We start from the raw sequence: 27,383 nt of genomic DNA on the forward strand, positions 1-27,383 counted from the left end.
GTTAAAAGGACCCGGAAGAATTTGGCCCACTGTAAGGTCTGAACATAAGGTGAATAGACCGCAATGAAATCAAATCAAAATGACTGCTTATACACATGTTTTTTTAAACACAGGTAAACCACATCGACACTTTCACATCACCTCCCCAATCCATTCAGCTGCTCCCCCGGAGGCACGATATGGTCACGGCCGGATAAACATTGAATCAATGTAATAATCACTGTATAGAGATTTAAGCTGACGTTATCGTTCTGAAACACACAACACTAATATTTGGGCTGTCAGAACAGCGACAGTTAGCCAGACTAGCAACGGAAATACCGTGATTTGCTTTCAGAATGAAAAGCATTCAAATTCTCACCTTTTGAAGAGAAGAAAAGTATTTCAACGAATGAAACAGAAACCTTTTATTGAAATACTCGTGATGTTCAGATTACATAATGGAGTGAAACTGTGGCTGTAAAGCATGACACAAAATAACGTTAGAATATGGATTTTATTTTGAAAGCCCTGAAGCTGAAGACCTACTTTTACATTCTTTCTGACGTGATGCCGGACGCTCGTGCACTAAATGCTGCCCCCCCTTCCCCCCGTTGGCATATCCCGTCATTTGAGTTCCATTGGACGAAATGTAAAGACAAATTAAAGTAATTAACGGTTAAAAAAATGTCAAACTTCAGCCTGTGGGAAGCACCAACATCATTATCAAGGTGCAAAATAATCCGTTTCCAGCTGGGGTGCTATTTATATCGCTCGCGTCCACAGCTGATCCTATAAATAGCTATGTCGTTTGCAGCTCCACCTAATCAGCTGTCACTAACTCTTTGTATGAAAAAGCCGGTATATTACTGCGTCTAAAATGGGCTAAAGAAAGTTGGTTGCTTTTTTTTTATGCAACCCACCCCGCATTTTATACATTTTACAATGCATTTCTAATTGCTTGGCTTGGAGCAAAAGTTGTGATAAATCTCTTATGCATGGTGGAAAATGTCAGCCACAGAAATCAATGCATCTTTTTAATGGAACAACTGGAGGTGGAAAGTTGCTGCAGGACACCAACAAAATGTGTGCTGTACATAAAATGGTCAGATAGCCAATCTAGACCCACTGTCTATTGAACTGCTGCGTAGATGATCAACGGTCAAACGAGTTTACATCTAACTGGGTGAAGGTCAGATCTAATTGCACTGAGTTTACCTCAATTCCCCCCCCCCCCCCCATTTCAGAATCAGCTTATATTTTAGAAAATGTCTTTGTACGTTTGTATTGTGAAAATGGCGTGCTACGCTACGTGCTGTTCATATAGATCTTATGCTGTGTCAAGCTGAAGCATGCACTAAATGCACCAGTATTTTGCCTCTGTAGTGAAATGGTACATGTAATGCCCCCAAGCTCACTTTATCTGCTCTGTTTGAGTTGGGGGCAATGGCCAGGCCAGACTGTGTGTGTGTGTGTGTGTGTGTGTGTGTGTGTGTGTGTGTGTGTGTGTGTGTGTGTGTGTGTGTGTGTGTGTGTGTGTGTGTGTGTGTGTGTGTGTGTGTGTGTGTGTGTGTGTGTGTGTGTGTGTGTGTGTGTGTGTGTGTGTGTGTGTGTGTGTGTGTGTGTGTGTGTGCACGCGTGTGTGCGTGTGCGCGCATGTTTGTGTGCACGTGCAGATTGAATGCCTGTGTGACTGACAGCGTATGACCAAGTGCACACAAAGGGTTTCTTCTGTGTGTGTGTGTGTGTGTGTGTGTGCGTGTGTGTGTGTGTAGTGACCACTGGCCTGGGGGATCCTGTTAACTGGCGGTGGGTCGCAGTAGGACTAACAGGATTAGAGGCTACACCAATAGAATAACAGCTTGGTGATGAGCAGACTGAAGCTTTTCCTCAAATCTCTTGTCACATCTGGACGGATAGACCAGCAGAGTCTTCCCTGCTCGCCGGAGAAAGGAAGACTTTCTCATCGGCGTTTTAAACCAGGCGATCACACCAGAGCTATTTCTATACGCCGTCCCATAGAGGTTTGGCTGTGGAGCGCGATTAGAAAAGGACTGTCAATTTGGGAGTCAATCTGTGCGAGCGTTGGCCGGGTGATTTGAAACCCCTGGAAGCTTTTCAAAACTTGGGGGCGAATGGGTTTGAGTCCTTCAGTCACGGGAGTGGGTGAGTAGAGCACATGTTGGCTTGTTGGAATGATTTCAGTCATTGACTTCCTTGGAGTTAGTTTGTGAGGCGGCTGTACCAGCCAGGGCTTCTGCTGCTGTTTATCATGTGACTTATTGAGGTGACATGGATCAGATCTCAGATCTTATTCACCTCTATCATCCATCATCTGGCCGAACATCAGAGGGAGCTAGAGGGCGAGTGAGACAGATAGAGATGTTTGGAGCGGGAAGGGATTCTGCAATCTGCATGCATGTGTGCATCTGTGTGTGTGCGTGTGTGTGCGTGTGTGTGTGTGTGTGTGTGTGTGTGTGTGTGTGTGTGTGTGTGAAGCAAGAACGCCTCCCCCTCTCCCTCCCAGTGAATAGGCTGTGTTGTCGACTCGAGACCCCCTACCCTCCCCTCCCACCCTCGCTGTGTATTGTCACTCAGGCAGATTTGGTTACGCCATTGCACCAGCCCCCCCTCCCCCCCCTTGTTCTAGCACACACACACACACACACACACACACACACACACACATAATACACACAGTGCTCAAACAGACTTCTCTCTCTCTCCCTCTGTCTCGCTCTCTCTCTCTCTCTCCCTCTCTCTCTCTCTCTCTCTCTCTCTCTCTCTCTCTCTCTGACACTGGGGAAGTTATTAGCTAATCCATTCTCTTATTCTGAAGTAAGTACTACGCTATCTCTAAATTGCTCATCTGCTTTGATGAATAGATCAGTTCACAGGCTTTTAAGAAGCACGTTTGTTTCACTCACTGACTTTCACTCACTTTGTCACCTGTGGCTCTTTGAAACCAGATGCTATTCAACCAGCTAGCTCTCGTTAGCCTTGAAGTTGTACTTTAGCCAGCCCCTTGTTAGCCTTGAAGTTGTACTTTGGTGGTCTAAAATGATTGCATAACCCAAATTGGTCATTCGAACCATGATTAGTATTAACACTCACCTTACATATATTATATATATATATATATCATTTTTTCAACTAGTCACTCTATTCTGCAAAGTCCGTTTCTCTGTTTCTTTTTTTTGCCATTTTACCGTATGTTCCTGCATTTGCTCAGCAACATGAAGCAGATGGTTCCTCTAATTTCTGAAAGTATCATTGATCCTATTCAGAGCCCACAGAGGCCCTGCTCGTTACAGAGGCCCTGCTCGTTACAGAGGCCCTGCTCGTTACAGAGGCCCTGCTCGTTACAGAGGCCCTGCTCGTTACAGAGGCCCTGCTCGTTACAGAGGCCCTGCTCGTTACAGAAGCCCTGCTCGTTACAGAGGCCCTGCTCGTTACAGAGGCCCTGCTCGTTACAGAGGCCCTGCTCGTTACAGAGGCCCTGCTCGTTACAGAGGCCCTGCTCGTTACAGAGGCCCTGCTCGTTACAGAGGCCCTGCTCGTTACAGAGGCCCTGCTCGTTACAGAGGCCCTGCTCGTTACAGAGGCCCTGCTCGTTACAGAGGCCCTGCTCGTTACAGAAGCCCTGCTCGTTACAGAGGCCCTGCTCGTTACAGAGGCCCTGCTCGTTACAGAGGCCCTACTCGTTACAGAGGCCCTGCTCGTTACAGAAGCCCTGCTCGTTACAGAGGCCCTGCTCGTTACAGAGGCCCTGCTCGTTACAGAGGCACACACACACACACACACACACACACACACACACACACACACACACACAAATATGTTCAATATGTTTTGCAGGCAGTGGGTATTATTATTATTGTAGTTTTAATCATCGACACTGATGAATGTTAACACGTTTATTATGTACTCTCTATAACGGCTTCTGTCTACATAAATCGCTCATTGTAGCCACAAAGTAAACCCAGCTGCTGTGTGTGTGTGTGTGTGTGTGTGTGTGTGTGTAGGGGGGGGGGGGGGGCAGAGCCGTATATATAGAAGAGTCGTGACATCTCGCGACATCTCCATTCACTCCAATGGACCAGTTTTTTGACTCTCAAGAGTTCCAGGAAGTAAGGTCCTGGATTAAGCAGCAGTGTCGAGTTGCAGCAAAATGGACAGTTTGTGTTGTACTTTGAAAGGGTTAGACGTTTAAAGAATCAAATTGTACATTATCAGCTTTATTTTAGCATTCAAAAGTAACGCAAGCCCCTTTCCTGGCTTCCTGGCTGTTCATTGGCTAATGAGTCACACATTTTGGTCCTCCGCTGACGCCCCTCTCTTACTAGATTGCTCTGGGTGTGTGTGTGGGGGGGGGGGGGGGCTTTGTGAGGGCTGCACACTCCTCCAGATAGAGACAGTAATTCTGATAAATGGTGAGACACAGTCAGAGGACATTGATTGAATTGGGGGCCTAGCTTGACCTTTCACCTTCGACTTCTGATAATGACCCCCAGTATTCAGCTGTCACTGGGAGATCTTATTAAACCGATAGATGTCTTTCCAGAATAGATGCTCACGGTACAGATGGATTTTATTCAAAGAAACCATTCGAAGGAGAGGCAGGTGCATCGGACAGGAACGAAGTGTCCATAAAATGTAAAAACCGTCCAAACTTGCAATAAGAATATATTTTTTGACGTTTCGGGTCACCAACCTTTTTCAAAAAAAAATTTGTTTGTTTGTTTAAATTCTTAAAAGAAACCAAACAGATTGTTTCCCTGCAACTGCATGATATCCTGTGCACAATATTGAGGAAGCGAAGTATTGAAAAATAGAGAAGTGGAGATTTATGACGAGAGATGTTTAGAGATATGACATACAATTCTTGAGCACTGGGGAAAATTCAGATGACAAATACCATACGGTAAGTAACAGATACTGTATGAGTCAGTCATATCATCTTGACATGTTTTGCAGCCGCAGACAGCAGAGAGGCGCGTCGAGGGGAGAAGGTTAAAGAGGACGTCCTCCATGCGTCCACCGGCCACGATCCCAGTTACTTTGAGCTCCCCACCAAGGAGGGAACCATGGCCACTAACAGGACACCGAGGGCACCGCCGCTAACGCCGCCGCCGCTGCTGCCGCTGCTGCAGGTGAAGTTAGCCTTTCATTCATTCTGTTATTCTGGAAGATAAACGAGTTAAAAACACTGAAGAGTTTGATAAACCCGTCTGGAGTGTCAATACGGTGGCTGTGTGATGATCAATAAAGTAACTTCATGTTCCATTCGAATGAAATCATTACCATATTATTAATTTTGAGACATTAGCATCATTTTAAGACGTTTGCTGAGAAGATCGGCAGTGCCTAGTCTTCTCTGCACTGTATTTTACATTGAGCGCCATCTAGTGGGGCTTGGCTTAAAGCATCATTTATACTCGGATGTGAAAGCCCTCGCCGCGCGCGGGTAGTGTCGCGGCCGACGAGCCTGCTGACAAGGCTTCTCGTGTCGGGACAACGCGCCCCGGTGCAGCCAACGCACTGAGCTGACAAATAAAAACGTGTGTGGGGGGGGGGGGGGGGGGGGTGGGTGACGATCGAAAATATCTATTTTTTCACTCTTTTTATTTTTTGGTTTGTGCTCCAAGTGAAATGTTTTATGGTCGCTCATGGTTCAGTAGGTGGCTGGTTGGTTTGGTTCCGGGCGTAAAACTCTTTATTATAAGAACTTTTCGTAACGTCTATGGAGAAAATGAAATGGAACGGGAGCTGAGAAAAAGAGAAGGGTCACTGTGTTGAGCTCTGTGGCGGGTGGTGGAAAAATCACTTCCAAAGAGAAAGTAAACACAAACCACCAACAATAACAATAACGGGTGTGAGATAGAGGCTTTGTTTACAGTAATTAATTAATAATTAAATTTATTTAATTATATTATTAATTCATTTGACAGTTATATTCATCTTTAAAAATGCTACATGTAGCACCTTTCAGCTCAGTAATAACGGGTGACAATGGAGTGATACCATAAGTAACAAGACTCCGATGTCTATTCTGCAAGACTCCGATGTCTATTCTGCAGCTCAAGGCCACGCCTCCTTCACCATAGAGTTTGACAGCACCTCCCCGGGGAAGGTCACCATCAAAGACCACGTGTCAAAGTTCACGCCCGACCACCACCGCTCCTCCTCGCGCTCCAGGAAGAGCGGCGCGGGAAGTGGAGGAGGCGGAGGAGGAGGGCGGGACCTGAGCACGCTGCAGGCGGCCATGATGGCGTCGGAGAGCAAGGTGGCCGATTGGCTGGCGCAGAACGACCCCACGCTGGTGCGCGCCGAGTCCACGGAGGACGACAGCAAGAGCATCAAGAGCGACGTGCCCGTTCATCTCAAGAGGCTCAAAGGTGGAGGTTGTTCCTTACTCACATTTCTCTCACACGCTGGATTGTGTCAAAGAGGCAGCCATTCTCTGTAGCTCTGCTTCACCATCTCTGGTTCTCGTTAACTCCGCCAAGGTGGTGATGTTTTCCGTGCCGTTTGTCTGTCTGTCTGTTTGTTAGCAGGATTACAGAAAAACTACTGGGCCGATTTGTATTGAACTTGGTGGAAGGGTGTAGCATGGGCCAAGGAAGAACCCACGAAATTTTGGCGCCGATCCGATTCGGGTCAAGGCAGGGGGCGGGGCTAGGGAAAAGGGGCCATAGATGCAGTCGGACTGTGTAGGAACGCCCACAAAATGTTACCACGGCTGGCGCGTGAGACTAGACGGTGGGGGGGGGGGGGGGGACCTCCCATATATCTCAATGGGCTGACTCACCAGCGGGAGGTGCTGCGGCTCTACTACACTAACTACGGGATTGGGGATTCCAGAGCAGGTACACATAGACGTCTGTTCAGATGTGCGTTTGCTGTGGGAGTTGAATCCCTGATCCTGTCTGCCTGGGCTGGGCTAGCGGCTAAATGCTAACTATGCTGAATGGGGAGAACGGGAGGTTTTCTCCCATGCTGACCCATTGACCACACGTCTATGACGAGACACCGCCTGTATCCGAGGGGTGGGTTAGGGGGAGTGGCTAGGGGGATGTGGGTGGTGGGAGGAGGCGTGGTCAGGAAGTGGGTGGGGCTAAGAAATAGAGGGCCGTAGGTAAGGATAGGAAGGTTGTAGAGAGTTGGGGTTCAAGGGGTGGGTAGGGGGAGTGGCTAGGGGGGGTGTGGGTGGTTCAGGGTTAGGGTTCCGATCTGACTCACTTTAGCCTTGGTGGGGGTCTGCGCTCTCTGAGTGAACTTCTAGTTCATGTTTTGTTCCACGTATCTTTGTGTCGATTCCTTTTGCTCTTTTCACTTTCGTTGCTCTACTCCTCGAACCCCGTCTCTCTACATTTCTTTACCTTTCTATCCTCTCCATCTCCCTACCTCTTCATTCATAACTTCCATTCTCTCCTGTCCCCTCTCCTCCCCTCTTTCTCTCACAAAACTCTCTTCTCACTTACACTCTTTGGTATGGTGCTTTTGTCCTCATACTTTATTTATTACAATGTTTCACACTCTTTCTCAGTGGTCCATTTGTGGCTTCCTGCACCATCTACAGAGAGCTTGTTTCTTTGTTAGGAGCAGGGTTTGGGGAGGATTAAGCAGCTAGCAGATAGGAACATTGAGACCTCTGCTGCTGTGACAGCCAGCGAGCAGCTCAGCCAGCGAGCAGCTCAGCCTGAGAAGCTCAGGAGGAGAAGCTCAGGAGGCTACTGCTATTCATCACCTGCCTCCCCCATTGAATATGACTTCCTCACCGAGTACAGACATACAGTATCTCCTGAGCAGAAACACATGCTAACATGCTAACATGCTAACACACTCTTTCATGTATGTTAAAGCCTCACTAGAAGCTTCAGATGTGGCTTATTGGATCATGGCTCATTGTGCATAATAATCTAAATCACCCTTTTCATCTGTGGGCTTGTTGCAATGCATCCTGGGTAAGGCTGGTTGCTATGACAGACGGTACGATGCACTGCTTCTCTGTGTTCCTTTGTTCCCGTTACCTGCAGCAAGCTGCCAACTGCTGAGCCGGCTCCTGCTGCCAGGAGTTGTGGGAATGGGCTTGGCTAGGCTAGGCTAGGCTAGGCTAGGCTACATGCTGCAGGCAGAGAGAGAGAGTGAGCTTGGCGCTAAGCCAGGCTATGCTAGGCTACATGCCGGACATGGGTTAATTAAATGGGGTCAAATTTATGATGATGTTGACAGGTATGGGGGTAGGGGCTGATGAAAATGGAGATCTATGGGGTCGGAGTGGAGGGCGGGAAAGCTAATTCATTAGTTGGAGTTAGCGCTAAATGTATGTCAGCTGGATGACTGCATGTCTGACCTAATGGATGACTGGGTGGCTAACTGGCTGACTGACTTGCTGGCTGCTAGACACTAATGTAATGCAGTGTCTCTCCAGTTCAAGGTGGGGCTTGGGGGCTGTGCTGAGCTGTGCAGGTTGCTCTGCACCAGCTGACGAGGGAGATTTCCACAGAGGAGCATTAGAAAAGTGGAAGAAAAGACTGTAGCTGTGACAGGAGGGTAATGGAGAGAACCCAAGAGATTTGGAGGACCGAGGAAGAGGTGGTAAAGAGGGAGGAAAGATGGGGAGGGTAAGGCGGCACAGGAGAGAGAGAGAGAGAGAGAGAGAGAGGGGGGGAAAGAGAGGGGGTCAGGTGGACAGCTGGAAGGATGCCTGTTAGTGGCAGCAGTGGACATCTGGAGGGAGACAAGCAGGTAGGGAGGATGGGATGAAGGGAGCAGGTAGGGAGGATGAGATGAGGGGAGCAGGTAAAGAGGATGGGATGAAGGGAGCAGGTAGAGATGAGGGGAGCAGGTAGAGATGAGGGGAGCAGGTAGGGAGAATAGCATTTGCTGCAAAAAGAGGGAAAAGAAAGGCAGGAAGGGGGAGGGAGGGAGGCTGGGTTTCTGGACTGCAGTGAAAGGAGAGAGGGAGGTGGGTGAGGGAGGGGAGAGAGGAAGGTGGGTGAGGGAGGGGAGAGAGGGAGGTGGGTGAGGGAGGGAGGGGAGAGAGGGAGGTGGGTGGGTGAGGGAGGAGAGAGAGGGAGGGGAGAGAGCTTTTGGAGAGATAGTTGTTATAGTAACACAGCGATGCAGGAGAGGAGAGAGAGATGGGAGGGAAGGAGGGGCGAAGCGACGCGGTAGAATCGCTACGAAAAGACCCTCCTAAAAACGAGTGTCGCGTGCATCATCTGTGTGACAGGAGTGTGTGTTCTGTGTGACAGGAGTGTGCCGTGTGTGTGATAGGGGTGTGTGTTCTGTGAGACAGGAGTGTGTGTACTGTGAGACAGGAGTGTGTGTTCTGTGAGACAGGAGTGTGTGTTCTGTGAGACAGGAGTGTGTGTACTGTGAGACAGGAGTGTGTGTTCTGTGAGACAGGAGTGTGTGTTCTGTGAGACAGGAGTGTGTGTTCTGTGAGACAGGAGTGTGTGTTCTGTGAGACAGGAGTGTGTGTTCTGTGAGACAGGAGTGTGTGTACTGTGAGACAGGAGTGTGTGTTCTGTGAGACAGGAGTGTGTGTTCTGTGAGACAGGAGTGTGTGTTCTGTGAGACAGGAGTGTGTGTTCTGTGAGACAGGAGTGTGTGTTCTGTGAGACAGGAGTGTGTGTACTGTGAGACAGGAGTGTGTGTTCTGTGAGACAGGAGTGTGTGTTCTGTGAGACAGGAGTGTGTGTTCTGTGTGACAGGAGTGTGTGTTCTGTGAGACAGGAGTGTGTGTTCTGTGTGACAGGAGTGTGTGTACTGTGAGACAGGAGTGTGTGTTCTGTGTGACAGGAGTGTGTGTTCTGTGAGACAGGAGTGTGTGTTCTGTGAGACAGGAGTGTGTGTTCTGTGAGACAGGAGTGTGTGTACTGTGTGACAGGAGTGTGTGTTCTGTGAGACAGGAGTGTGTGTTCTGTGTGACAGGAGTGTGTGTTCTGTGTGACAGGAGTGTGTGTACTGTGAGACAGGAGTGTGTGTTCTGTGTGACAGGAGTGTGTGTTCTGTGAGACAGGAGTGTGTGTACTGTGTGACAGGAGTGTGTGTACTGTGCGCTGCATGTGTGTCTGAGGCATGCATGGTACTGATCTGCCGGTAAGCATGTGTGAGGAAGGCATGTGCACTGGGTGTGTCAAAGTCAGGTAGTAGAGAGAGAGAGAGAGAGAGAGAGAGAGAGAGAGAGAGAGAGAGAGAGAGGGAGGGAGAGAGAGGCAGAGAGAGGTAGAGTGAGAGAGAGGGAGAGAGAGGCAGAGTGAGAGAGAGAGAGGCAGAGTGAGAGAGAGAGAGGCAGAGTGGGAGAGAGAGAGAGAGAGAGAGGGAGAGAGAGAGGCAGAGTGGGAGAGTGGGAGAGAGAGAGGCAGAGTGGGAGAGAGAGAGGCAGAGTGAGAGAGAGAGAGGCAGAGAGAGGCAGAGTGAGAGAGAGAGGCAGAGTGGGCTGTGAGTGAGGGGAAATTAAGAAGAGGCAACCGATGGAAGGCTTTTGATTTGCACGCTTTCAGGTGAGTCTCTCTCTTGTTGCTATAGGGACCAACATGGAGGATCAGTCTGTTCCTTCAATATGAACTGTGATGTTTGTCTTGTGTTGTCACGTCCTGCTCATTCTTGCATTATCCCTGCCAGCAACATTCACATCACAGTGTTTGGAGCTGTGCTGCTCTGTAAGCTTATTTAGATTGCACAGTTATTTTTTATATTTGTTTAGGACTTTGATTCATTGTAGCCGGTTAATGTATCATTAATGGTGCATATTCATTAACAGTACATTGTGGATGCTTAAAACTTGTGGGATATCATATACACGGATTACATTTTCCTAACCTTTGTACGTGCAGTGTGTGTGTGTGTGTGTGTGTGTGTGTGTGTGTGTGTGTGTGTGTGTGTGTGTGCGTGCGTGCGTGCGTGCACATGTATGTGTGTGTGTGCGTGTGTGTGTGCACGTGGGTGTGTGTGTGTGCATGCACATGTGTGCGTGTGTGCGTGCACGTGTGTGTGCGTGTTTGTGTGTGTGTGTGCGTGCGTGTGTGTGTGTGTGCACTGTGCACTCACTGTGCACACGTGTGTATGTGTGTGTGTGTGTGTGCGTGTGCGCGCGCGTGTGTGTGTGTGTGTGTGTGCACGTGTGTGTGTGTGTGTGCGTGCGTGCGTGCGCAGAGGCCAGCTCGGGTGTGACTCATTGGGGCGAGCAGGGCAGAGCACCTCTGTTCTCTGTTCTCTCTCCGGCCAACATCTTCTTTGTCTGCAGGACCCAGCATGAAATGTGCCTCTCTCTGTCTGCTCATCTGCCTCTCTGCTGGAGCTACTGTAACACACCACTGCCTTCCTCTCTCTCCCTCTCTGTCCAAAACATTTCCTCCATGTCCACTCCTTCTGACCGGCCCCACTGCTACTGACGCCCCCGGGGTCCTAGCGCCAGTCTAACAAGTGCCTACATTTAAGAGGGGGGAGACACCAATATCCAAATCCCAAAATTGAAAACCGAATACCTACCCAACGAACGAATATCTGAATAGCATATTCTGGTCCAACACTACTATTTTTCGAAGTAATGCAGAGGTTAATCTGTGCTTCAGCAGACTGATAGATACACATACCACATACTCGTGATTAGAGACCGACCGATACTGGATTTGTGAGGCCGATGCCGATACCGATATTAGGGAGTAAAAAAAATCCGATATCGATATATCGGCCGATATTCTTATATTAAATATACACATTATATTACACAATGTTTTTGCAATGATCCCTCAAATATCAAACACTTGACAATAGGGGTGTCACGATACACTCAGTTCACGATACGATACACGATATTGAGTTCACGATGACGATACGATACGATATTTTAACAATATTTTTTTGCGGTCGATTTGTAAGTTGAGGGGGCATCCTCCACGCTAATTTGAGTCATTTCACCATTTTCATCCTCCGTGTCTGTAACGTCCCTCGTCTGTTCAAACAAAGCAATGAAAAGGAGAGCGAGCATGCGATCAGATGCAGATCAGTGCCACCATGTTCAGCTTCTTTTTCTCGCGATATGAGATTTCATCTCAACGATACATATTGTCACGTTTTGATATCGCGATATATTGTAGGACGATATATTGTGACATCCCTACTTGACAAAGATATGACTTGACAGGACTTGAGATATGTAATGTAGGCAAGGCAGGATATTTTACAGCTTATCAATAAACTTTATTGTCCAAAATGACATCAATGCAATGAAACAGTAAACTTCACTGGGGATTTAATAATGATAAATCCCCACAAAAACACAAATAGAACAAATATAAAATATAACTTGAATTAAGAAAAAAGATCAAATATACACAACATGTTGTCTATGTCTTAAAAAAGACAAAATAAAAGAAATTCAGCATATCGGCCAACATATCGGCCGATACCGATATATCGGTTATCGGCCGATAATATCGGTGGACCGATATATCGGTCGGGCTCTACTCGTGATATTGTGACATTTGAACTGGACATGTTTGTTACTATTCTCCCCTGTGTAATGTCTAATAAAGCAGAAACCTCATGAAAATAATACTGAGAAATGTGACATCAGAACATGAGGCTGGTTCACTTCAAACCCATACAATCACAGGGTGTGGACACTGGACAGTTCCCCAGGCAAACCACTATAGTCCACTCAGCCACGGGACTGGAAGCACAGTGGGCGGCAGTCCACTTCTCCAAGCCCCGTTTGATTGATCTCTTGCACAGTGGTTATAGTGAAAATACACATGCTTGAAAAAGAAAAACACTATGTGCAGATTGTGCACTCTGTACTAAATGTACTCAAACAGGACCATTATAGTGTGCAGGTTGGATGTTTTTAATCCTTACGTAGTTCACAATATCAAATTCCTACAAGGTTTTTGGATGTAGCGAACTACTTCACACAAGGCTGGAAAGAGAGCCATCAAATCTTGGTCGGTGCCTGCGTGATGCTTTCTGTCCATTTCTCTATCCATTCATTTGGAGACTTTTATAGTTCTTACAGGAGATGATGATGAGAGAGCAAGTCAAACATCTCCACCTCATTCAACTATGTTTGAGCTCTCATATGGTCCAGGATCTTTTTGCTTATGTATAATAATATATACCCTCGTTTTACACCAATCAGTGAATATATCACAGCATTACATATTGAATGGCTGTATACTATATACAGTGTACAAATATGCAGCAGAGAAGTCCATATATGTACAAGACAAAGATAATGATTACCCCAGGAGATAGACATCTACTAAACTGTCACTGTTAAACGCTATGTAGCCTACATTTAGCCTCGACGTTTAATAGCCACTTAGAGGCCTTTTAAAATGTGTTTGAATGTGATGAATAGTGTGGTGCTGCCAGTGCCTCAGGCTCCTCCCCCTCCTGTCTCTGATACCCTGAGTGGCTGACTGTTGACTCGCTGGCTGACTGACTACTTGGCTCTGACTGACTGACTGACTGACTGACTGACTGACTGACTCACTGACTGACTACTTGGCTCTGACTGGCTGATTGTGTGACTGCCTGTCAGCTCGAGTACTGTAGCTGTAGTAGTCCTTTCTCCTCTCCTCTCCTCTCCTCCCTCCCCGGCCCCCTCCCCCTCCCCCTCCCCCTCCCCCTCCCCCTCTCCTTCCCACTTCAGCTTTCCCTTTTCTTCCCCACTCTCCTTTCACCTCCCCTCTTCTCCCCCCCCCACCCCCACCCCCACACCCTCTCGTCCAGCCTCCTCCTCTCCTCCCCCTCTCTCAGTGAAGTAGGCGGGGCTAGTAACATTGTGGGTGGCATGTGTGGCTTAGCGTTGGCTTATTGACTTAACCCAATAAAAATATTGAATCTTGAATCTTGAATCTTGAATCACACTGTGTGCCATGGCACAGCAGTGAGAGGACATGCTGATTCCACTGATCAAAACCTAGATGTAGCAATATCATGGTAGATCATCTGGGCGGTTGTGGATTCAGAGGCCATTTTGACAGTAGAGAGATTAGACCGAGGCTGTAGGGAAGTTGTAGCTTCTGCTTGTTTGATGCTGGATTATTTCGCTGGGAACTCGCCACAGGTGATCGATCAGAACCACAGAGATGTTTGATCCAGATGATCACAGGCAGCAGGTTCAGTACGTGGCAGTGGGACAGAGAATCGGGGGAGAGAGAGTCGGGAGAGTGGAGCTAGTGGGCAGAGGATGACATCACAGGAGCAAGTCTGACATCACCGATGACATCATCACAACAACTATAACATCACCGGTGACATCGCAGGTGCACCTGCCGTGATGACATGCTGCTGCAGTGACATCATCGTTCGTTGGTTCGCTGGTTTGAATCCACAAGAGGGCCTTTTCTACAGAGGCCATAGTTGAAAGTTCAGAGTTCAGTGTGGCTGTTATGGTTGACACAGTCACCATTGTTTCTTGTTTGCAGTGTCCACAATGGATGTACTTTGAGCACGATGTGGTTGCGTGTAATGGTTTCTTTCTTCTTTGTGGCTTCTTTCAAGCAGACAACTGAAGAGCCTGCATAAGAGCACCAGCTAGTGTAGAATATGTAAACCTAAGGGAACAAATCCATAGCAGTGAAATGTAAATAGACAATGTCATGTGGATGGAAATTCTGTGTAGTTCTACAGCAGCTTTTCTCCCACCCATCATAACATCATAACATCATACATACTAGTCCATCATGACATCATACATACTAAGTCTGTTCTCTGACCAGTGTTTCCTGTTGTTTTGTGTCCTGGCAGGCAGCAAGCATGATGACGGGACTCAGAGCGACTCTGAGAACGGCCTGGGTCTGCGTTACGCCAGCCGCCGCCACGCCCTGGAGGAGCGCCTGAGGGCAGCACACGCACAGGCGGGAGGAGGAGGAGGAGGAGGAGGAGGAGGAGGGGGCAGCCCAGCGAGCGCAGCCCGATCCAGCGGCACCCGCACTGCCTTTATGATCGAGTTCTACGACGAGGAGAACCCTCGAGGAAAACGCCGATCCTACTCGTTTTCCCAGACTGCACCGCTGCTGGGGGCAGGGGCTGGCGGGGAGGGACTGTGCCCCCAGCCCCCCTCTCACCCCAAGGTGTTCAGCATCTCCACCTCTGCTACCACGGCCTCAGACTCAGGTAACAACATTGTGATTCCATTCTCAATATAACTTCTATTCTATTCTATTCTATTTTTTGCAGTGTTGGAATATAACTCTTGTCAAGTCCAAAAATGTACAGTGAACAGCTTCTTTGTGTTAACTAAAGTATTATGTCCAGTGTGTACATTATGTCCAGTGTGTACATTATGTCCAGTGTGTACATTTTCAGACTATTTTCATGGTCTCAATGAAATGAATGGGAAGGAAAATCCAGTGCGAACTCGCCCAGTTCTATCTGATCTTGGTGATTAGTTATAGTATATATTTATTTTCATGGCGGTCAAAAGTCAGAATAACCCCCATGCTAAAAATGAGTGGAATATTGCTTGAAAATAGTTCAGCATTTTGGGCTTGAAACCATGAATATATCGGAGAAAACTTAAAGTCCCTGGAAACCAAAATCCACAAAAACGTTCTAACTATGTTATTTAGGATCTTATGTTACTAATTATATGCCTCCGAAATTATTATGCATTACTTTCAACCCAAAGCCTTAAAATCGACACTTTTCTACAAGATTCTACAACATACTTCCTCATTGAAGAGAGCAGCGCGTGAGGTGCTAAAATGTAGGAGCTTATGACGTCATAAGCTCTATATAACCTTTGTACACGCACGCAATCCCACCCACCTATGGCAAGTCCGTTCTTTGCCCCCAGTGACAGCGCTCCCTCGCTGTCCGTCTCCCTCCCTGTGTGCCTCTGCCAAGCACTGTGCTTGTGAGATTAGCAAGGTGTCGGGTTTCAGCCATGCGCTCCTCTCTCTCTCTCTCTCTCTCTCTCTCTCTCTCTCTCTCTCTCTCTCTCTCTCTCTCTCTCTCTCTCTCTCTCACACTCAGGCAAAGAACGGAGAGATCTCTTCCGAGCCGCGGAGCAACACACACACACACACACACACACGCACGCACGCACGCGCACGCACGCACGCACGCACGCACGCACGCACACACACACACACACACACACACACACACACACACACACACACACACACACACACACACACACACGGTGTGTGCACTCATCTCTTTCTCCGTTTCCCTCCCCCCTCTCTCGCGCTCTCCAAGAGACAGAAATTTCCCTGCTGTAGATGGGACACGCCCACACATTCCGCGGGAAAAATACACTCTAAAAAATAATGAAATCACATGAGTTTTGCCATGGCTGTCAAACCTAAATTTATATACTTTGCGACGTTCATCATCGTTCAAATTTGGCTGGTGGCTTATTAACATAGGGTCCTGTGATGTGATTAACTCAAAATGCTAAATAATAAAGAAATATTTCTGGTTTCCAGGGACTTTAAATTAATCTCCTGTGTCAATGATACATGGAAATAGTATATCATTTAGTATCATAGCAATAGTTGTGAACTTGGACCTTCAAAACAGAAATGAGTTACTACCCCATACCTCTCTGTAGGTAAGGGTCCTGCTCCAATATCGGCTACGGTGGCTGCGGGCGCCCCCACGGCCGCCCGCGTGCTCCTCAAGCAGAGGTCCGAGGACCAGAGTGTGGGCCGGAGCTCGGTCAGCACCGGGCTGGCCACGGGGAGCCCGGTCACGCCCACCAGCGCCAGCGAGGACGCCTCGACCACGGGGAGGCCAGCGGCGCCGGCCGGCGGCGGGCCAGAAGACGACCACAGCGACAAGGGGACCTACACCATCGAACTGGAGAACAGGAACCCAGAGGAGGAGGAGGCCAGGCGCATGATAGACAAGGTAGGAGAAGGTCAGGTGTGTGCAGGTGGATAGAGGCTTTATTTGAGGCTAAACACAGATATCTACACTATGCACTTTATCGAGTGTAACACCTAACACTTATCAACTACCTCTACTCTACCCCAATGCAGTGTGCTGGCTCACTTCTGTCCTTCGCCATATCTTGGAGATATATATATATATAATATGGATATATATGGAGATAATATATCTTGGCCATTACATAACTTTATAGAGAAGGATGGAATTGAAAGGGCTACTGTTTTAACTGCTGACTATATGGACATAGCCAAGGGCACCATATATATTTCATAATATATGATATGTTTATCAATGGAAGGCATTGAAGATGATCACGTCATCTTGAAAAGCTTGTCTTTACACGCTGTAAATGTCCACAAATAGACTGAGAACTCACTTCCTGTTCATGCTGTAGGGAGGACTATTTTTTTCTCATAAACACGTGATTATAAATATCGGCAGCACTTCAAAGTGAAAGTCATTGACTGAACTAGGCTCTGCATTATACAGCAGCCCGGATCCAATATCCCTTTGAGGCTCCGGGCCCACAGAAATGTTGTGTCAGCACAATAAACAAGCTCCCATTGCAAAATCATACTGGGGTTATTATCAGATTTGGCAAGTTAACAGAAAGAGTTTTGAAAGTATTGATTTCTTCTTCTTCAGATGCACGTAGGTCCTCTCACTTGTTGTTAGCCAAACACACGCGGACATGATATTTGTGTCATTTAAAACGAATCAATAGAGAAGTGTAGCGTGAAAGCAAAAAATAAATAAATTAATTAATATTTCGTGCTTTCTTTGCTACTTTCTAACTACCAGCAGCAAGTCGAATTAAAAGTAGATCATTTAGTTGGAGTCTGCACTAAATCAGTTTGGCAGAGAGGTATTTGACTCGGCACAAACAGGCCAGAGCAAAGTTAATAGTCCCTGCATTACCTGCTGCGTTGGTACTTTTATAGCATTAGCGAGTCCTTCGAGAGCACGCTAAAACCAAGCTATCCTTCCCTGAACGCTACTCCATCCTGCGTGTCCCACTGGCTAATCCAATGCTTCTGGTAGCACCCCGCGGAGACGTGCTCCATCAAGCACTGCATGCTTTTATTAAGCAACGCTCCAGGGAGGCTGAGAAAGCAGCATCCAGCATCCCTGTGCTGTGTGTGTGTGTGTGTGTGTGTGTGTGTGTGTGTTGTGTGTGTGCTGTGTGTATGTGTGTGTGTCTGTGTGTTAGGGGTGCACCGATCACGTTTTTTGCCACCGATCACCGATTGCCGATCGCCTATGGGAAATATCTGCCCAACCGATCATCCACCGATCACCGATCACGATATATAAACTCCTCAAAAAAAGTTTGGAAACGGTATTTCGGTCGATTATTTCTCCCCTTTAATAATACCAATTGGCATTGTATTTTATATCGTTGGAAAGCCTGATTAGTGAAAAAAAAAAATATATATATATAAAAAAATATCGGCAATCAGCCGAAATATCGGCAATCAGCCGATCGCATATTTTAGGTCAAAATCGGCCGATACGGATTGCTTGCCGATCGATCGGTGCACCCCTAGTGTGTGTGTGTGTGCTGTGTGTGTGTGTGTATGTGTGTGTGTGTGTGTGTGTGTGCTGTGTTTGTGTGTGTGCTGTGCGTGTGTGTGTGTGTGTGTGTGGGTGTGTGTGTTGTGTGTGTGTGGGTGTGTGTGCTGTGTGTGTGGCACAACACGCTTTCACAGCCAGGAAGAAGATGTCTTAAAGGGCCGGCGCAGTGGACAGAGTGAGAGATATGAGGATAACACTGAGGGGAAAATGTAAAGTGGGTTAAAACTGTAGAGAAGCTTTTGTTTCGATCGTCAGTAGAGCAGCAACCCAAAAGTCTATTTTTAAAAGCACAGGTCGTATAACACACAGTGCTACACTATTCTGGGAGACAGAAGTTCATTGCTCTTTTTAATTGCTGCTTACCAGATTCCAGGAGGTGGGTGAGTCTCTCGTTACTTTCAGGAGGTCAAGCTGCTGCCAGTAAAGATTATTATACAGGCATAATTTATACTTACATGTTTACCAGACTACCTCTTACAGAGGCGCACACATCTCTTTCAGCTGTTCTATACATTTGATGTGTAGCTTAAAGAGGTTCTCTTGGAAGGTAGCAGTGATGTAATTGGCGGGGTGTATTTCTGCCTGAACGTGTTACATTCAAACCCGGAAGTGTTGTTATGCTAATTCCTGTAATTAGCTGACACACTAATTGGCACACTGCTCAGTCCTCTCTCTCTCTCTCTCTGGCTCTCTCCCCATTTTGTAAATGGTCGTGTGTGTGTGTGTGTGTGTGTGTGTGTGTGTGTGTGTGTGTGTGTGTGTGTGTGTGTGTGTGTGTGTGTGTCTGTGTGTGTGTGTGTGTGTGTGTGTGTGTGTGTGTGTGTGTGTGTGTGTGTGTGTGTGTGTGTGTGTGTGTGTGTGTGTGTGTGTGTGTGTGTGTGGCGAGAGAGTGTGTGATTTTGCTGTGTTCGTTGCCATGGTGCTCGCCTATCGAGTGCAGAAGGGCACTTTAATTCAACAGCATCTTCTGCGTGTGTTTGTTCACTAAAGTTTTGTTCATTAAGAAGCTTAAGGAATAATATCATCATGTTTATATATCATGAGGGCATGAATCAGCTTGTCATAAAATGAAGCTCAACGTTATGGCTGCACTACATAAAGCAAACAAATGATAATGAGCCTTCTATACATTTTGGATACATACAGAATCAAATCTAAGATCATATAATAACTGTGTGATCCTGCTTGTTATTAATGCACCCAGGTGTTTGGAGTAGAGCAGAATCAAAAGCAGGAATCGTCTATATCATCAGACCTGAAGGGAGAGAAGGGAGGAGGCAAGGAGGCAGGAGACACAGGGAAGGAGGTAGGATACAAACAGCTCATTTGTCTTTTTTCATTCCGTTTTCCTCTGTTGCTCTTTTTTCCTTTATCTGCATCTAACGTGTAGCATGTATTTAGCATGTAACGTTATGTTTCTCATTTATCTGCATGTAACGTTATGTTTCTCATGTATCTGCATGTAACGTTATGTTTCTCATTTATCTGCATGTAACGTTATGTTTCTCATTTATCTGCATGTAACGTTATGTTTCTCATATATCTCCATCTAACGTTATGTTTCTCATGTATCTGCATGTAACGTTATGTTTCTCATTTATCTGCATGTAACGTTATGTTTCTCATATATCTCCATCTAACGTTATGTTTCTCATGTATCTGCATGTAACGTTATGTTTCTCATGTATCTGCATGTAACGTTATGTTTCTCATGTATCTGCAATATGTAACGTTATATTTCTCATTGTCGTGCTCTCTCTTTCTCCATCTGTCTTTCTCTACTTCTCCTTCTTTTGATCAAGTCAGCATGTCTATTTATGCTCCATTGTTTGTTCATAATGTTGATGGTGTTGCACAAGCTCAAAACATTCTTTCCAGTTAGGCTTAACAGAACAGAACTTCCCATGGCAGAAGCTGCAGAATTGACCACTATCAACCACTAAAGTTATGTTCTGTTGTACAACTCTGTCCAGTGTCATATATATTGAAAAACAGGAAAAAGCCAAGGTTCACGGTTGAGTTAGTCAATACGAGTCGGTCCCTCCCATGGCTTGACCGCACTACTCCCCTCAGCCTGTGGGAGGGAGGAGGCTGGTCCTCCTGGAGGTTGACCTAGATCATGCAAAGATGATGAGAGACACGCTCATCCCCTCCAGAGAGGGAGGGGGCAGTGTGACGCCTCCAGGCCATTTCCTCTAAGATCATGAGAGGGAGGGGCTAGTGTGTAACACAGGGTTTGTTGTACCGAGGCTTTTAAGATGCCTTTCTCCTGTTGAGTAGCAACTGTTCAACTTTTCACAAAACCTTCCTGTAAGTTGCGGGTGGCCTACTAGATTTAGATTTTAAATCCCCTTTTAAAAGGGGAGATTATGAATCAAAACCAGAATGACTTTATAGATCGCAGAATAAAATACGTACAGTATTACAGAGTAACATACATACCGTATACAGGGGTTTGGCTTGATACCTCCAAATCATCTCCATCACCCTACATTAACGTGATGGTTTAGTGACTCAGATGAACAGATAAATAAATGTACATGAGACTAGTCTCACTGATCACCTGCCCTGTATACTCTGTGCAGCTCTGTGCCACTTCTAATTGGCTAACTGCTTCCCCCCTCCCCCCCCTTCCTTGCCCTCAGGCTCTGGCTGCAGACTCGAGCTGGGTCTCTCAGTGGGCCAGTCTAGCTGCCAATCACACCAGGACCGACCCAGAGGGCTCGGGAGCAGAACCGCCCGGCTTCCTGCACAAGGAGAGAGGTACATATTCATTCACTTGACTCCCAGAGAACGACTAGATGAAACATAACAACACATAACGTAATGTGCTTTTGTCGTTTTTAAATGCAGTGTATAGGCGGTTTTCACGGAATTGTGTCGAGAGAACAGTTTGAAACCTCACTTATTTCCTGTATTTCCTGGAAGTAAGCTAGGGCCAGGGCAATATAGAATGTTTATGTTGTCAAGTTAAAACTGTTTATACAAAATGATCTACACTGTATTTAAAATTGAAAGCATGTAAATACCAATAATTGTTGATTTCATATCGCAAAACTATCGATCACAAATAGAACATTTGAGTTCAGTGTGCCTGCAATCCACTTAAAAGTGGCTTGAATCTCAAGCTTGTCCTTTGGTCTCTTTAGAAGCCGACTCCTCCTCCAGTCTGACTGACCGTAAGCGCAGGACCCTCCCCCAACTCCCTGTGGACGACCCGCGGGCTAAATCCGGCGCCAAAGTTCTGGCGGCGCTGAGGTCCGAGATCGGCGAGAAACAAGACACTGAGCCCCAGGAGAAGGAGCACAAGGGAGACGGGGAGTCCCGCACCCCCGTCATGGAGGACGGCGGTGAGATGACCAGCAGACGGAAACAAATCTCAACCTCCTCTCCGTCCAAAGCCTCCGTCCGGACCTCCGGCAGCGCCGAGCGCAGGAAGAGGTCAGAGGAGAGGAAAGGAGGAGGAGGAGGGGGGGAGGGTGGAGAGAAGGCGGGGGGGAAGCCTCTGGTGCGCCAGGGCAGCTTCACTATCGAGAAGCCCAGCGCCAACGTCCCAGCAGAGCTCATCCCGCGCATCAACCGAGGCGTGGGCGGCGGGCGTGAACGCAGCGACTCTGTGGGCAGCATGGACACCGCTGCGCTCCTGAAGGACACCGAAGCTGTCATGGCCTTCCTGGAGGCCAAGCTGAGAGATGAGAACAAGCTGGAGCAGAAAAGCGGTCAAAACAACCACGCCACAACGGGTTCCGGCTACCCGCCTCACAGGACCGGCTCCATCTCGCCCGAGTCGGACGTGGACACGACCAGCGCCGCCAGTCAGGTGGCCGGGGAGGCGGCGAGGAAGGCGGCGGGCCAGCAGAAACGACGCTCTCTGAGCAGCATGCACCGCGAGAAGAGCAACATGAGCACAGCTTCCAAGAGCAGCGTCACCAACGCCAGCAGCAGCGCCCGCGAGCGCCTGGAGAGGAAGACCAAAAGCAGGACGACGACGACGACGGACGCGACGAGCCGCGCCGACGCGCGTCGCTCCGTGCAGCCGCCCTCCTCCTCCTCCAGGGGGCGCCAGCCTTCTCTGGATCTCACCGACGACGACCTGACGTCCTCCTTCCCCATCTCCGACATCCTCTCCTCAGACCAGGAGACCTCCTACTCCGGACCCGGACCCAATTTGGGGCACTTAGCGTACAGCCGCGGTTCACACACTTCCACGGATGATCTCCTCCATTCCAAACTGGATAGTAGCAGGTCGGGCAAGACTTCCGCCAACGGTTCTTCTTCTAAAAGCAGCCGCACCATCCAGGCAGCCACCGCCTCCTCCATGGGCAAGCAGGCGTCGCTCCCTCAGCCGCGGCCCACGAGAGCCTCCCTCCTCCGCCGGGCCCGGCTGGGCGACACCTCCGACACGGACCTGGCCGACGCGGACAGGCAGTCCGTGGCTTCCGAGGTGTCCACCACCAGCTCCACCTCCAAACCCCCGTCCGGTCGCAAGGGCCCGTCGCGGCTGGACATGCTGGCCCAGCCGCGCCGGACCCGGGTGGGCTCCATCTCGGCCCGCAGCGACTCGGAGTGCATGACGACCCGGAGCTCCACGTCGTCGCCGCGCCTGTCGGCCGAGACGGCGCTGCGTCTCGGCCTGCGCTCGACCACGCCCACGGAGAGCCGGCTGACGCCCAGGATGAGGGCCAACAGTGTCTCCAAGCTGACCGAAGCCAAGGCGAAGACCACAACATCTGGATACTGCTCGCCCACAGGTGAGCACATCACCTGCATGCAGGTTAGATGATGGCCGGTTGGATCCTAGTGAAATAGATATTGAACTACTGCAAACACGGGTCCCAATCATTTGTTTGCTGTAAGTTGATAAAAAAACAAACAAGAAGTGATGATCTCTTCCGATAAGGAGGTACAGTATGAGGTCAAGTCTAATTGTATATTAGGCTTGCTTATTTAGGTTATTCCAAAATAATTGTATTGTATGGTGTGTTGTTGGCTCTATGAAAAATACTGTTGATCAACTCCAAACGTGTCCCTGAATACCATCGCATCCCTCATCATGTGTCGGTGTGTAAAACAAACATTCAGTCTTTAAACATTTCCATTGTCTTGTGGTCAACTTGTGCGTTGGATTTCATCGTTCAGAGAGCCCTCAGCCTGATCCTGAGGGTGGTGCTACAGAGGAGGAACTGATGGGTACTGTACCACAACTGTAGAGCCTTCAAAGGACTGTGCCGTGTGTGTGTGTGTGTGTGTGTGTGTGTGTGTGTGTGTGTGTGTGCGTGTGAGTGCGTGTGTGTGTGTGTGTGCGTGTGTGTGTGTGTGTGCGCATGTGTGTGTGTGTGTGTGTGTGTGTCTGTCAGACCTGGGTCACAATACAAGCTTTAAAAAAGCAGACCTATCATGAGACAAGTGTATTTGCTCTTCATGCAACTGATCATTTTTTCATCAAGTCCAAAATGAGATATTATCCAGCACTTGAAAAAGAGACGCTTTAGTCGTACAACATTAAAACTTAAACGATGGTACTTTATTCAAGACTGTCACACCTGAGCCCTTATAGAGCACTTACACCTGTTACATGAATCATCAACCTCAGATAGTCCCCTCCCTTCCCCAGTAGAAGTCTTCTGATGTTCTATTTTGTCTGGTGTAAATATATCAAGTGGATTTGTGCCATTTGTGTTGTTACTACATCCAATCAAACGTTGGATCAATTTGCTCCCCAAGAAAGTGAAAGCCCAGTGATACGACAGTGACCCGGTTCTGGCGTTGTGTTGCAGTGTTAACTGTGTGACCCCATCCATCCATCCAAGTAATACAGTGATGAAGACCCAGATGCTCTCCTCCCACTCTACTTCTCTCTTCAGACATTTTGTCGCCACATTTGAGCACAAATAATTTGGTGTGTTGACTGCAAAAACCCCACGAGCACGTTTTTGGAAAGGTGCTCCACCTTGTGGAGATGTTGATTCGAGACGTGTGTGTGTGGTGTTGCTGCTGCTACTACCTGATCATCTCACTCCTCATGAGAGATGGAGAGAGAGAGCATGCTGTTGTCTCATCACGGTGCAGGCCATCATATCTCTTGGGTGCATCGAGGTTTTCTGCACCTTGTTTTGACTCTTGGTTTGGCTCTGGCTGCCGTGGGGCGGGGTGCTTTTAGGTGGCCGGTTTTATTAACAAACTACATATTTTGTTGCTGCTTCTAATGTGTTCAATGTGGTATTATTCATCTCTAAAATATCCATGCAGCTGTGCATAAACAAAACTCATGTTAAAAACTACCTGCTTTTGCCTCATCAATGTTCTCTCATATAGTCCTCATTTCTTCTTTCAGTCTAAGAGGAAGCATACACACATGGCAAAATTAATATTTGAATATAATATTTCTTCCAAACCTTTTTGTTCTAACATGTATATGGCAAAAAGGTTTCCGACTCTATGGTCTATATGCCTCAAAATACAGCATAGTAGAGCAGTCTTTTAATTCGTTTTTTTTAATAGTTAATTATGAATTAACTGTACTTAAGTATTAAAGTATAGCACTTCAGATAGGCCGTGGGCTGCCTCAGTAACAAGGCCTCACATCACACGCGCTCAGTAATAACTTCATGAATAACACACGTTGGAATGGAATCATAACGAACGCGTTCCTCTTTCGTTGCCTCCTCAGTCTCCAGTAGCAGCAGGTGGAGGCGTCTGCCCCCGGAGTACGGCTCTACCTCAGAGGAAGAGTTCGGCTCCAACCGGAACTCCCCGAAGCACGGAGGGCGCCCCCTGCGGCCGCACCACCCGGTCCTGCACCGCGGCTCCAGGCTGGGCTCCGCCGGCATGAGTGGCAGCCCGGCCCCCGGCCTGGTGACGGCGCCGGGCGGCGTGGGCATGAAACACCGCATGAGAGAGCAGGAGGACTACATCAAGGACTGGACGGCACACAGCGAGGAGATCGCCAGGTATTGATCTATTCATTGTGGACCTAATATTGTATTTGGGAACCACTTAGTAATTATTGGTATTTCCTCTTTCATGAGCCAACAACAACCCATTCTGCCTATGCAGATAACCAAAGGCTTGTTACCCTTATTAGTATAATGCTAGAATCTTGCGCGCTAGGATGGAGACTCTGGAGATGATGCGCCATGGGTGCAGTTATGGAAATCGCCCGCCTCGCAGACGACATCACTGATGATGTCACAATGGAAGTTGAGCAATTGTGCGCCGCGCCACAGGCCCTCCAATTACAGTAGTAGAAATAATATAAGCGTTCATGATCACTAATATGTTATAATGTCGATATATATTGTAAGTAATATATTGTCCTAGCAAAGTTGAACATGTATTTAAGCTTATTTATCACTAAAATTGGTTTACAGTTTAAAATGGGTAATTTGACTACAGTACTAGAAATTGTTTAGAGTTGACTTTCAGTGTATAGCTTTCTGAAATGCATATAACTTTATAACTGTTGTGAGAATAAGTATCACATGTTATGAGTTTGAGCACATCCTAGTTTGGATCTTTGGAGTTTATGCAGTATAGTTGTTCGGGGTCTAGTTATTTATTTCCCTATGCAAACGATGACAGCTTATTGTGTATTATTGTATGCAGGCTGCATGTATACATTTGTGTATCTGTCCCGAGTTCTAAAGAACCCTGTCTGTGGGTTAACAGGTTATATCCCTGTGTGCGCAGGATCAGCCAGGACCTGGCTAAGGACTTGGCCATCCTGGCTCGTGAGATCCACGACGTGGCCGGTGAGATCGACTCGGTCAGCTCGTCGGGCACGGCGCCCAGCACCACCGTGAGCACCGCCGCCACCACCCCGGGATCCGCCATCGACACCCGGGAAGAGGTAGGCCCTGCACGTCCCACGCAGACGGACATACAGGACAGCATGAGACAGGTGCCCGTTTGTCTTCTTCTTCTTCGTCTATCGCCGCCTTGCTTCGTTTGCTTCCATTGCTTCCAACCCGCTGTTTCTGTCACCCTAAAGCACATGGCACACCACATGGTACACCATGGCACGCCGCATGCCACACCACATGGCACGCCAATCAAACATTCTACACAACAAACATTCAAGTGTGTCATGGCGCTCTGTCCATGTTTGGAGATGTTTTGTCAGATTCGACACAAAGCTTAAAGGAACACTCTGCCCATTTTCAACCAGCTTTGTATCATTAGAACATCAGTAGTATATCAGAAAACTGTAAACTGTTTTGAAGTCTGTCATTTAATTTGACAGTTATTGAGTGTTAAAGTGTGGACCAGTGACATCACTGGTCCACACTAACTCAAATTAATAACTCATTAACTCAAATCAACTCTCAATAACTGTCAAACTAGATGAATGATGAATAGTTTGACAGTTATTGAGAGTTGATTTGAGTTAATGAGTTATTAATTTGAGTTAGTGTGGACCAGTGATGTCACTGGTCCACACTTTAACACTCAATAACTGTCAAATTAAATGACAGACTTCAAAACCGTTTACAGTTTTCTGATATACTACTGATGTTCTAATGATACAAAGCTGGTTGAAAATGGGCGGAGTGTTCCTTTAATAAAGATGGCTAACTTTGCCTTTCTGTTGCTTTGGAGCCATCATCTGGAGTGCCTATCTCTACCAATGTGACAGATGTACCCACAATACCTTCTGGTCCGAAGAAGGCCAAGCTTCCGTCGGGATGACGAGGGAAGGAGAAACGCTATAAAACTCTTCAAACATTTTTTATTAAATTTTTCTTTTTGTTTCAAGGATGTCGGTTGTTACAGTTAGGGTTTGGCAAGTAAAATAATAGGGTTAAAGTTATGGTTAAGGGTTGGTCATCATGGTTAAATAAGAAATTGTTCAGCTGAATTTGTGTTTTGGTGGGTTAGGTGTTTGCCTTCGATTCCTGGATAAACCTCAT

General features: G+C 47.5%; 1 protein-coding gene across 1 annotated transcript in view; it reads left to right on the forward strand.

Annotated features, from left to right (window-relative positions):
• cep170aa (centrosomal protein 170Aa) overlaps window positions 1–27,383 on the forward strand; it is a 53,125-nt gene that overhangs the window by 18,887 nt on the left and 6,855 nt on the right. The window contains 11 exon segments of the mRNA XM_083658722.1: window positions 4,963–5,103; window positions 5,106–5,132; window positions 6,060–6,377; window positions 14,746–15,114; window positions 16,559–16,857; window positions 19,679–19,780; window positions 21,120–21,237; window positions 21,603–23,225; window positions 23,614–23,664; window positions 25,145–25,424; window positions 26,143–26,374. Of these exon segments, the coding sequence (XP_083514848.1) occupies window positions 4,963–5,103; window positions 5,106–5,132; window positions 6,060–6,377; window positions 14,746–15,114; window positions 16,559–16,857; window positions 19,679–19,780; window positions 21,120–21,237; window positions 21,603–23,225; window positions 23,614–23,664; window positions 25,145–25,424; window positions 26,143–26,374 (3,560 nt within the window).

Source organism: Poromitra crassiceps, assembly GCF_964638095.1.
Source record: "Poromitra crassiceps genome assembly, chromosome: 22".
Classification (NCBI taxonomy): domain Eukaryota; kingdom Metazoa; phylum Chordata; class Actinopteri; order Beryciformes; family Melamphaidae; genus Poromitra; species Poromitra crassiceps.